Source organism: Otolemur garnettii, unplaced genomic scaffold (genome assembly GCF_000181295.1).
Source record: "Otolemur garnettii isolate 467f Iridium unplaced genomic scaffold, OtoGar3 scaffold00148, whole genome shotgun sequence".
NCBI lineage: Eukaryota > Metazoa > Chordata > Mammalia > Primates > Galagidae > Otolemur > Otolemur garnettii.
Genome location: NW_003852543.1, coordinates 92,485 through 105,248, shown reverse-complemented (window position 1 = coordinate 105,248; position 12,764 = coordinate 92,485). Strand labels below are relative to the sequence as shown.

Sequence of the window (12,764 nt, the reverse complement as noted above, 5' to 3'; positions counted from 1 at the left end):
GCTGCAGAATTTTATTCCAAAAAAATTGAGAAGAAAGAAATCTTCCCCAATACATTCTATGAAGCAAACATCACACTGACACCAAAACCAGGAAAAGACCCAACTAAAAAGGAGAACTTCAGACCAATTTTTCTAATGAATATAAAATGCAAAAATTCTCAACAAAACTCTAGCCAATAGATTATGGCTACACATTAAAAACTTCATGTACCACCATCAAACAGATTTCATCCCAGGGAAATAAGGCTTCTTCAACATACACAAGTCCACAAATGTAATTCACCACGTCAACAGAAGCAAAATCAAAGACCCTATGATCCTCCTAATAGATGCAGAAAAAGCATTTGATAAAATTTCATCCTTTTCTAATTAGAACACTTAAGAATATAGGCATAGGTGGCACATTTCTTAAACTGATTGAAGCCATCTACAACAAACCCACAGCTAATATTATACTGAATGGAATAAAACTGAAAGTTTTTCCATTTAGAACTGTAACCAGATCAGGTTGTCCTCTATTGCCACTACTGTTCAACATAGTGCTAGAAGTTGAATCAGGTAATACAATCAGGCAAGAGAAGGAAATAAAGGGCATCCAAATGGGATCAGAGGAGGTTGAACTCTTGCTCTTTGCCATGATATGACCTTATACTTAGAGAATCCCAAAGACTCAACCACAACACTCCTGGAAGTCATCAAAAAATACAGTAATGACTTGGGATATAAAATCAAGAAATCAGTAGCCTTTGTATTTGCCAATAACAATCAAATTGAGAAGCAAATCCAGGGCATAATTCCCTTCACAATAGCCTCAAAAAGAATGAAATACTTGGGAATATACCTAACAAAAGAGGTGAAGGACCTCTACAAAGAAAATTATGAAACCCTAAGAAAAAATATAGTAGAAGATATTAACAAATGGAAGAACATACTAGCTCATGGCTGAGAAGAATCAACATTGTCAAAATGTCTATCCTTCCCAAAGCAACCTACAGATTCAATGCAATCCTCATTAAAAAGCAACATCACACTTTAAAGATTTGGAAAAAATATTTCTTCATTTTGTATGGAACCAGAAAAAACCCTGTATAGCTGAGGTAATTTTGAGTAATAAAAACAAAACTGAGGGATATTGCCCTACCAGACTTTAGGCTACACTTAAAGGCCATAGTGATCAAAACAGCATGGTATCGGCACAAAAATATAGATATAGACATATGGAACCAAATAGAAAACCACAAGATGAAACTAACATCTTACAGCCGCCTGATCTTTGATAAAACAAACAAGAACATACACTGGGGAAAAGAATCCCAATTCAATAAATTGTTCTGGGAGAACTGGATAAACACATGGAAAAGACTGAAACTTGACCCACATCAAAATTGATTCAAGATGAATAAAATAATTAAATATAAGTCATGAAATGTTAAAAATCCTTGAAGAAAGTGTAAGGAAAACACTTGAAGATATTGGTCTGGAGAAAGATTTTATGAAGAAGACTTCCATGGCAATTGCAACAATAAAAATAAACAAATGGGACTTAATCAAACTGAATAGTTTCTCTACAGCTAAGGAGACAATAACCAAAGCAAATAGACAACTTTCAGAAAGGGAAAACATATTTACATATTATGAATCAGACAAAAGCTTGATAACTAAGAGCTACAGAGAACTCAAATTAATCAACTAAAAAAGAATAAACAATCCCATTTATCACTGGACAAAAGAGATGAATAGAACCTTCTCTAAAGAAGACAGATGAATGTTTATCATCCATAGTCATCCAAGAAAAGCAACTAACCTGAGCTAGCATCTAACCAGAGTGAGACTCTTGAAGCTGCTGATGCTGGCATAGATGTGGAGAGAAGGGAACACTTTTACACTGCTGTTGGGACTGTAAACTAATACAAAAATTTTGGAAGGAAGTATGGAGAATCCTTAAAGAACTCAAATTAGACCTCCCAGTTGATCCTGCAATCCCATTACTGGATGTCTACTCAGAAGAAAAAAAAGTCCTTTTATCATGGAAACATTTGCACTGGACTGTTCTGTAGGAGACACCAAGAGCCAGATGACATCCAAGCAAGATGATCTGCAGCTGAGAAGTGGACCTTGGGCCATTCGTCTACAGGAGTTCCTTGTGGAAGAAGAGCCCGTGCCCTCAGCCTGTAGTCATTGTTAATTACTCCCCTCACCTGTAGCATTCCCTTTCAATAAAAGGCTGGTGCGGAGGTTGCTCCGGGCTACCCGGAAAGTAAGGGCTAGCCTGCCTTCCACAAGCTTGTACTTCTAATCCGCCTCTCGCCTGATTCCTTCCTGCGCTAACCGAGACCAGGGCCATAGGAGCCCAACGGGTCACGACACCGTTTCTCACAGCTCAATTTACAATCACCATGATGTGGAAACAACCTAAAAGCCCACCAATCCAGGAATGGATAAACAAGCTGTGGTGGTATGTGTATATCACGGAATATCTATTCACCCACTGAAAGAGATGGAGGCTTTACATCTTTTGTATTAACCTGGATGGAGGTGGAACAAATTCTTAATAAAGCATCACAAGAATGGAGAAGCAAGAATCCAAGGTACTCAATTCTAATATGAAGGCAGTAGATGATTTAATACAAGGTGCAGGGTGGGAGAATGAGGGAACAGGGAGAATGGAGGAGGTGGGGGATGGGGTTCTCAGTGTATGGCACACCTCTTGGTGTAGGACACAATTATAAGAAGGACTTTACTTCACAAATGCAATCAGTGTAACCTAATTCTTTGTACTCTCAATGAATCCCAAACAATAAAAGAAAAAGACACTCGTGACTGTATTTAAGGTCTACCTGGTTAATATTCTTAATTTACATATGCAAAGGCATTTTCCAGGTAAGGTAACATTCAATGATTCTAAGAAATAGAATATGACATTTTGGAGACCACACTCAGTCTATTAAACCTTTAAACTCTGAATACTTTCTGTATACACAGCACAATCTCTCTGTCTCTCTTTGCCTCCTTTTCTCTTTCCCTGTCTCATGATCACAAATCACTTCACTTTCCTAAGTACATGCAATGCCACCTGTGTGCAGGTTCTGAGGGGCACACATAGGTGGGCCTTTGTCAGGATTTCCTTATATTCACACTGTGTTCTCATTTTCATGCAGAAGGAAGGACACAGTCAAAAATAGTGCTTAACTGTCCAGAGAGAAGTGTCTTCAATGAATAGTTGGGGACTATTATTCTCTGTGTCCTCAGCATTCATGGAGGGTAGGGGGTGGTCCTCCCTCTCAAGGGATATATATTTGCTGTGGGCTAAGTCAAAAATATAGAAATGGGCATAATTTTGTTTCTATGTTCCTAGTAAAATTCATAAGGCACTTGAAATGTTTTGCAACATTGCCTTGCAATGTTTCATATTACAATAATTATCTAGTTATATCTTCATTCAGAATAAGGGGGAAATTTTTAATTTAGCAACGTAATAAGCAATTGTCTCTACAGTTTGGCACACAAAAATCATACATCTGCCCACCTGCCCCTAGTCTCCTGTGATGCTGAAGACTGTTAGGAAGATCCATTCTCCACCCACTTCTTGGATATTTTCCCTGCAGGAAAAATTGCAAAAAAAGTCTCCTGACAGACTCCAGTGATTAATCAGGTCTGCAGGACCCAGAGGCTCTCTATGAACACAGCTGACGTGAAATTTCCTCACATCTCTAAAGTCTTAGTTTGAACTTAGGTCAACTGTTAACTTTGCATTTGGTTAAGCAAAACAGCCTCTATCTTCATAAGATAGAGTATCCCATTCTGCAAACTTGTGTGTTCTCCAGGGTGATGTCTGTTCTACCCTTTGAAGAAGAACCCTGTGAATGAGGCAGCATCACTGTCATACTCAGGCCAGCCTCAGCCTCGGTGGGGACTCCCTTCATCCCACCACCTCCTGGAAGGTAGAGTGAGCCTGATGCCCTGGGAGGCCCCTGAAGAGGGCTTTTGTTCAGGTCATCAGGCATGCAAATCACCTCCAGGAAACCTGTGTTTATTTAATTCTTGGAAAATAGGACCAATTCTAGAGCATTCTTGACCTTAACCACCAACAACCTCCCTTTTTCCCTTAGTTCCAGAAGCAGATGATTTTGTGGACCCTCCAAGATGAGCTTCCTGGCCCAGTTTCTCTGCCCCTGGGCTTCAAGTAAGTACATTTAATTCCTGCAGAACAGGACCTGGAATGCAAGCCCCTAGCAAAGAGTTAATGTGCTGAAATGTGCTTTGGAAATTACACATGTTTTAACTTAACGTGTTATGTATAAACTGAGGCAGAGATTCAAACAGCAGTAAACCTGCCCTCTGCCTCTGTGAGGGCCATGGAGTGCTCTATCTCTGTTCCCCCCATGTCCATCTCTTTTGAGAACCTCATGAAGGCCCTGCTTAGGCTATAGAGAAGAGACCTGCCCATCGCCCTCTGGGGTTGGGCTACGTCATGCCTGTGTCCCATCTCATAGCTGCCCTAGTCCCGAAGATACACTGACAGCCCTGTCTATGCAGATTCTTGTACTCAGAGGAAGGAAGGAAGGCCACTGAGAGCAGTTACAGATTGTACTGCCCAGTTGGGGTATCCTTGCAGGCTGCAGGGGGCAGATTGTCCTGACTCAGTCTCCAGATACTCTGGCAGCATCTCAAAGTGACTTTGTCTCCATCACCTGGAGAAGCAGCATGGACTGCTTCCATACCTGGTTCCAATAGAGACCCCAGGAAGCTCTAGACTGCTCCTCTTTGGAGTTTCTCCCAGGAACTCCTTCCAGGGTCTGGGGAAGTGGATCTGGCTTTGACTTCTCCCTCACCATCCATGGGGTGGAAGCCGAGGATGTTAGGGTGTTTTACCACCAGCAGCACTTCAGCCAGCCCCTCATAGTCACAGGTCCCAAAACAAAAATCTTACAGGGCTTAAGACCCTACTCTGATCAAAGAAAGTTTCTTCCTGTAGGAGCTACATCTAAGAGGAGTGAAGTGTCCATGTGGTGCATGTATATGTTGTCAGAGACTGTGTTTTCTGACCTGGAGAAGCAGAGGCAGGTCGAAAAGCTTTTTCCTCACAGTAAACCACATCCGCACAAATAAAAATGGGGAAGAGCATTGGAGGCAAATTGAGGTTTAGACAGATGCTATATATGGGTCAGTTTCTTGAGGTTTTGATTCTCTATTGAAGCATAACAGAGCACCCCATAACTTATAGACTCGATAGCAAGGCGTATTATTTTGGATTATTCTGGGGGTTGGCTGGGAGGTTTCTCTATTGCTTTGCCTGAGCACCTGATATGGTGGCATTCAGCTGGGCCAGTGGGCTGGGCAGCTACGGTTGTCCTCACCCACATGCCTGCAGGTGGGGCTGGCTGTCAGACAAGTGCCTCAGTTTTCCTCTTGGTGACCTGACAGCGGGAGGGGAGGTGGGAGCAGTCTATCTCAGACTCAGGCAGTTAAGAGAAAATCATCTGTAGAAATGTTTATAGTAATAATAACACTTCTTTTTGTTATTGACACACACTGGCCAATCTGGAACATATCAGAGATAAAATCCTTCTTCCCACAGAAATGACCATGCCCACTGCTGACTACAAACCCTTTATTATGTCCCTGGATGGCTTTACTAGCTAGCATCTGCACTTGGTGCTGGCTGGTGGCTGGTGCCTCAGTCTCCTCTATTTGACCTCTCATCTTCCCACAGACTAGATCAGTTTTTTACCTTCTAAGAGCAAAGGGTGGAAGCTGCCAGGCCTCTTAGGCCTGACCTCTTGGGCACAGTGTTTCTTTCTCTACAATCTACTGCTCAAAGCAAGTCCAGAGACCAGCCTAGATTCAATACAGGGAGAAATAGACTCTACTCTGTATGGAGGAACATGTGGCAATATTTTTCTAATCTATCTTAAGGGTCTTGAATTATATACTTAACAACAAAGCTAAGAATGGGTCTAATATAAATGAACAGTTAATGGATGCCATGAATTAAGTCTTGATATAAAAAGTCATGTTTTATTTTTATCTTGCAGTTGATGACACTGTAGGAGAAAATGGTCATGACACGTGTCCAAGGTCAACCAGATCATAAACCAGGACCCTAATCAGAAAATATGGACTCTAAATCCAAAGTCATGGAGGGATGACAGCACAGAGGGATCCTGCAGAGCTGGCTGATGGGACAATCTGGGAGCAGCACTGGGATGGGTCCTAGACAGCAGCCTGGCTCTTCCTGGGGCTTCATGAGCACATGGCTTTGTCTCTTAACACAGTCTGTAAGTTCATCAATCAGTATGAGGATAATATTGTGATTACGATGGCATTTTTAGGAGCTAAAGACTATAGGAAAAGGAGGACATGTCTTCTTATTGCTAAGATGGTGAGAAAGAAATAAGAAAATAACATGAGGATACACAAAAGAACACTAGACAGAGGCTTTCTGATAAGATCTGGAGACTCTCAGCTACTCATCAGAAGTCTAAGTGGGGATGAAAAGTCTCCTGCCTGAGCCCCAGCAGGCAGAGGGAAACTTACTGATGAACAACAACAACAAAGAAGAACAGATGTGGGCCTAGGGATGATGACCCCTACACAGTCATAGCCACAGCAAACATACACAAATGGGTCTTGATGACATTAAAAAGTTTCTGCACAGCTATGGACACAATCAATAACGTAGAGACACCCTACAGAATGGGGTGGCTGGTGACTACAGAATGGGAGACAGTATTTGCTCACTGTTTACCCAATAAAGGGCTCAGAACCAAAATCTAGAAAGAACTCAAACAAATCAGCAAGAAAACATCAAACAATCTGATTAAAAATGGACAAAAGACAAGACTTTTAAAATCAAGGTAGTGTAATGAGCAAAAAACACAACAGCTCAACATCTCTAATCATCAGGGAAATGCAAAACGAAACCAAAATGAGATATCACCTAACTCCGGTAAGAATGGCTCTCATCTAAACTCCCAAAATACCAAGTCTGAGTGTGGGTGCGGAGAGAAAGGAAGAGTTAGGCACTGTTGGTGGACTGCAAACTAGTATAACCTCTATGGAAAGCAGTATGGACATACCTCAGAGAACTAAAAGTTGATCCAGCTATCCTACTACTATGAATATAGCAATATCCTGAGGTACTAGCTATCGCAATGTCAACATATGAATTATGTGAGGACACAATTCAGCCCATAGTAGATGGAATTGTCCAGAAGTGATGCTCTGCTCTTCTCATTAAACCCTATTGGGTGCATGATTTTTAATCTCCTGCATCATTGATGATATTCATTTTGAAGATGGATTAAGGTGGTGACTGTCAGAATATACTGATATGTGGTTATTTTCCCATTGGTAATTAATAAAAATGTGTGGTGAATTGTTTGATGCTTTATGATTATCTAATTACTTCTTAAATTGTCAGTATGAACTCATAGATTTATATTTTCTTTAATGGATTCTACCATGTTACATTAATTATTTTGATACTCATAATTTTTCAGATTTAGCCAGTTGATATCCTATTCATGTGGGCTTCTCTTTCTTTTGCCATGACACTTCATTTTTGAGTGTTTCTTTGGTTTCAAAAAAGTCCAAGCTCATCTGGTACTTTTTCTATACTGGACCTAGAAAGAGACATTTCTCTGAGGATTGGTGTATTTTTTTTTTTTTAAATAAGAAAATGCCATTTAGAAATGAAAGGATGATTTGGGTATCATGGGTGCCATTTGGGGCTGGGGTGTCATTGCTTCTCCACTAGTAAAAATTATCTTTTTATCTGCTCAAAAACGTACACTTTATTTTCTATACCTAAAAAGATGAGCTTGCATGGAGATATCAAATTTGCTACAAAACCACAGAGTTTATTCAAATATACCTCTTTTATTATTATAATCCTTTTCATTAACAGTCAGACTCTTGGATGTAATTATCATTAATGTGTTTCCTTACTGATCAATCTCCCTGTTCAAAACCAGTCTCTTTGTGTCATCGTTCATTATACTTCCCTTGCAGAAAACTCATCACACACAGATCCACACATCCTGCTCCACCTCTGATGCCCGTTTCCTGGCCATAAATATCTCTTCACCTGTTATGTGGGTGTTCTCCTCCCCCTGCATAAGCTCTGAATCCTGCACTATGGGCTTCTACCCATGTGTATGCCCTGCTTATCACACTCTCTGCGTCACCCAGGCAGGGCCAGCAGCACCACCTCTCCTGGGTGGGGACACCCTCCTCCCCTACTGTAGCTTCTATAACCCAAAGAAGGGTTTCCACCTCCATTTCCTGACTGTTTCTTCCCTCACCCTGCTGGGCCCCACTGTCTCACTCAAGACATTGAGAATTGCCTTTTCTTAGGAACTGGAAGAGATTTTGTGATGCTGGAACATGTAGGTATAGGGAACACAGTTGATTTAAGGGTGCACACGAATGCTGGCTCTGTGGAAGACTCCATGTATATAAGGGCTGGGCTGGGTTGAGGGCATGTAAGGGGAGCACACACAATAATCTGAGGCACTCAGGGGACATCAGCATGAATATGTGAAGTAGCAACAGAGCCAGGAAGCAGCTGATGCTCCTCAGATGGGGAGGGACAAAGTCTTTGATCTTTGCTGTCCTGATGGAAAGAGCGGGGCAGAGCATTCAGGGAAGATGGATCACCTAGCTGGAGATGACCGGTTAATGATGACACAGCTGCCCTCTCTTACAAATCATGACTCCTATGATTTTTCTCACTCTCCTAGTTCATGGGATCTCTGGGTGGTAGTGCTGATAACTTATCACGTGAGGGCATCAGGGAATCAGAGAAAAGAGGAAGCCTGTCTGGCCTTAGTATTATTCTCTGGTACTAAACACAAGAAGCCTGTAAACCATCTTACAGTGTCTGGGGTTGTGCCACCCCCCCAAACCATACATAAATGGAAAGGTAACAGGAAAAGCATGCCTTAACATTTGAGAGATATAAATAGCACTCTCTTCACAGGATACTAAACATCGACAGCCATGAGAGGTTGGCTTTGCTCAACTCACTGTCTTTAAGCTTAATTCATATCTCTCTTTTCTTTTCTTTTCCTTTTATTAAGTCGTATACACATAGATCATGAATACACTTATGCATATGTGGGGTACAATGTGTTGATTTTTTAATACAATTTGGAGTGCTTACATCAAACTAGTTAATATAGCTTTTGCCTCATTTACTTGATTATTGTGGTAAGACATTTATGTTTTATACTTGAGATTTGACTTGTACCCTTGAAATATACTCCATACATGTGGTCCTACCATTTACCCTCCCTCTATCTTAGAGTTTGTTTCACAGCCTTGAAGAACCCTGAGCAGCGAGCAAGGGGTGTGAGCTCCCTGCCTCACTTTCTGCCAGACCAGCTTCTAATGACAAACTCACGTCCAGGAGAAAGAAATAAAGGGTAGCAAACTCCCTGACATCTCTCAGCCACCCCAGTTGTCAGTCTGTAGCAAACAAAACCAAACCTTTGTTCCTCTCAAAAAGCCTGAGCTACGTTTCCTCTGCTGCCAGCACTTCCCTCTAGTTTCCTTCAGTGCTGTGCCATTTTCCTTCCTTCTTTCTATCTTTTTCTTTCTTTCTTTTTTTTTCCTCAGGAAAGTAAATAAACTTTTTACTTCTTTCTATCCTAACCTGTGGGTGAGAAGTCTTTCTTCTCTGTGCTGTGAGCACCTAGTGAGAGCCTAAACCTAACATATGTCCCAGAACCTCCCAGAGAGAAAAACATTCTCAACAGGCGAATCTGTGCTGCCCTGGTCTGCTCTGGGACATCTGGGGACACTGGGATTATGCTGAGTCCCTGAGATTGGCCAGCCCGGCAGCTGTGCCCAGCCTGCCCGCCCCTGCTGATTTGCATGTTCCCAAGGCACAGCCCCGACCCAGGAGACTTATTAACAGGCTGGTCACACCCTCACCCTGTGCAGGAGTCAGTCCCTGTCAGGACACAGATGGACATGAGGGCTCCCACTCAGCTCCTGGGGCTGCTGCTGCTCTGGGTCCCAGGTGAGGAGGGAGAACACCAGGGATTTATTCAGACAGTGTGGTCACTTCTGCCTGGCTCCTCAGGGTGGGGGGAGTCCTCTTATAACATGGTTAATTGTGTGGATATTTGTTTCTATGTTTCCCATCTCAGGTGCCAGCTGTGCCATCCAGATGACCCAGTCTCCATCCTCCCTGTCTGCATCTGTGGGAGACACAGTCACCATCACTTGCCGAGCCGGTCAGAGCATTTATAATGTTTTAGCTTGGTATCAGCAGAAACCAGGGAAACCTCCTAAGCTCCTAATCTATGGTACATCCAATTTGGCAACTGGGGTCCCATCAAGGTTCAGAGGCAGTGGATCTGGGACAGATTATTCACTCACCATCAGTGGTCTGGAGGCTGAAGATGTTGGAAATTATTACTGTCAACAAGGTTCCAGTTACCCTTTCACAGTGTTATAAGCCTGAACATAAACCCCTCAAGGAAGCAGGTGTGGGAGGCTGGGCTGCCTCAGCTGCTCCTCCTGGTGCCTCCATCTGCTGTGATCATTTCTGACAGGCAGACATGCTCTGAAGATCACTACCCAGTTTTAACAGAAGAGATCTGGGAAGCCCCACTCTGCTGTGTGTCTCTTTCCTCCTTACCACAGCAGCACAAACTGTCAATGCCTCTCCTGATCTCACTACAGATAGAGGTGATTATACCTGGAATCTCTGTATGGCATCAGTGGCATCATACCACACAGGAGAAGCCACTCCAGGTATTCCATCTAGGATAGCATTTATGTACAAGGAATGAGAGTCTAAATTCTAATTTTTAAATGAATGATGGGGGTATGATAGTCATGATAATGAAAGATGCAGATATTAGAAAGTGGGGATAACCTGGTTGCTTCAAAAAACCAGGGTGCATCTGCCTTGGAATGTATGGGCTGCCTCACCACATGCTCAACAGACCTGTCTGGGAAGCCCAGGGGTGGTGGTGCTGATGCGCTTAGTTGGCTGCAGCACCTGGCCAGATAAGTCTCCAGACCTCACATTTCTTCTTATGTCTGGCTGTAGGTGCTGGTGGGTAGTATCCAATACTCCTCTTCTGAGTTCCAAATCTCATGGAGGGCCCCCTCATTGAATAACTCTAGAGAAATCAGAGATGGAAAATAATCTCAGCCTAATGTGCTTCCAGAATGATGGTGATGATGCGGGAACTGTCAGCTTATGTCCCACGTGGCCAGTACTTCTCAACTCTCAGAATTTTGTCAGTTAGGTAATAAACCTAGAGTACACTCGGGTGTGCTTCCAAATACTGTCAACAGGTCTGAGATTTTAGCAAGAAAATTTCATTAAGTCCTATGGTAAATAGGAAACAGGACTGCATTATATCATTCTATCCATTATATCTATCTACTTTTGTATATCAGTCATTGGACAAATAAAAAAATCCCTTTTTTGACTATAAATATATGCACATGAAAACATAAACATACACATATACACACACACAACATAAACATTTTTCTCCTAAAAAGTAGTCCAGAAGCCAGCACCACTAAGGGCATCTTCCACATGGAAAATAGCAGACCCGACTTAGACCTCTGACTGAGATAACAGGGCATCCTAATCAGGTTTAAGAAGCCGTGATTTAGGGAAAGTCCACTTTACATAAGCAGGTTTTTCAAACGTTTTTATTCAATGACACCAGTATACAAAATTTGTTTAACGTCACATTTTGAAAAAACACACCAAAATTATCTTTAACACAATTTGATTTAATTTAAATTTCCATTCATAGAAAATAACATTTTCTTTTTAATGCTGAGCCTTGTAAAACATAATTATTTGTCAGTCACATGATCAATTTATTTCAAACATGAAATGGAGTGAATTTTTTAGAAACTTGAGGAATTATTAAGGGAAAAGAATATAAGAAAACTTTGTGTACCTGTGTTGGGGATGTTGGGACTTCAGTTTGTTTATGTCATTGACCTCAGAATGTTCATTGCCCACGGTCATCCCCACCCCTGAAATTTTGGCATGAGATCTAGCAAAATCAGTATTCTGAAGGTAATCTCAGTGATCTACAGCAGAACCACCATCCTGAACTCTACATAAATCAGCAGATTAACCTGAGCATCTGTAAACATATTTAGAGCTTAGTAAACTACTGTGTTTTTAATGGTTTTTTACAAAACATTAGTGTTGAAAAGCTGAATAGTATGATATGGAATATCTACAGGTACAGATACATTCACATAAATAGGGACATGCAGAAAACCATTTGCAAAGAGAGGAAAACAAAACAAATATAAACGTTAAAACCATTTGAACAAATAGAATGAAATGTTGTCATTTATGGAATATCTAATGAGAATAGTTGTTCCTGAAATTATCCATGTATAGCATTACTTAATATAGTAGTAAGAATGTGATGTTACAAATGCAGTATAGATTTATTGAAAATAATTACGTTTATGTTTCATAAAAATGTTTATACATATGTATGCATTTATATGTACTACATTGTATATATTCATATATTACTTGCTACATAAACTCACTATAGGGACACCCGAAAGTGCTTGGGCTTTCTTACCTGTGGCCCTGCTGGAAGGTACCTTGTGTTCCTAGATAGCCACAGCTGTGTACAGTGAAGTCATGCTGATGTAACTGCTGCTTGGCATGTTGCCGCTTTTGTTCCCCTGGGTATAAAGGTGCACAGGACCTTTCCCTTGTGCAGATTGTGGATCACAGATTGCAATGT

At 41.5% G+C, this 12,764-nt stretch overlaps 1 gene segment (V, D, J or C); it reads left to right on the top strand.

The window, feature by feature from the left end:
- The first annotated feature begins 9,952 nt into the window (after positions 1 to 9,952).
- The window catches only part of LOC100959065, a 12,059-nt gene continuing 9,247 nt past the window's right edge, over positions 9,953 to 12,764 (top strand). Inside the window, 2 exon segments of the V gene segment in view lie at positions 9,953 to 10,027; positions 10,158 to 10,439. Of these exon segments, the coding sequence occupies positions 9,973 to 10,027; positions 10,158 to 10,439 (337 nt within the window).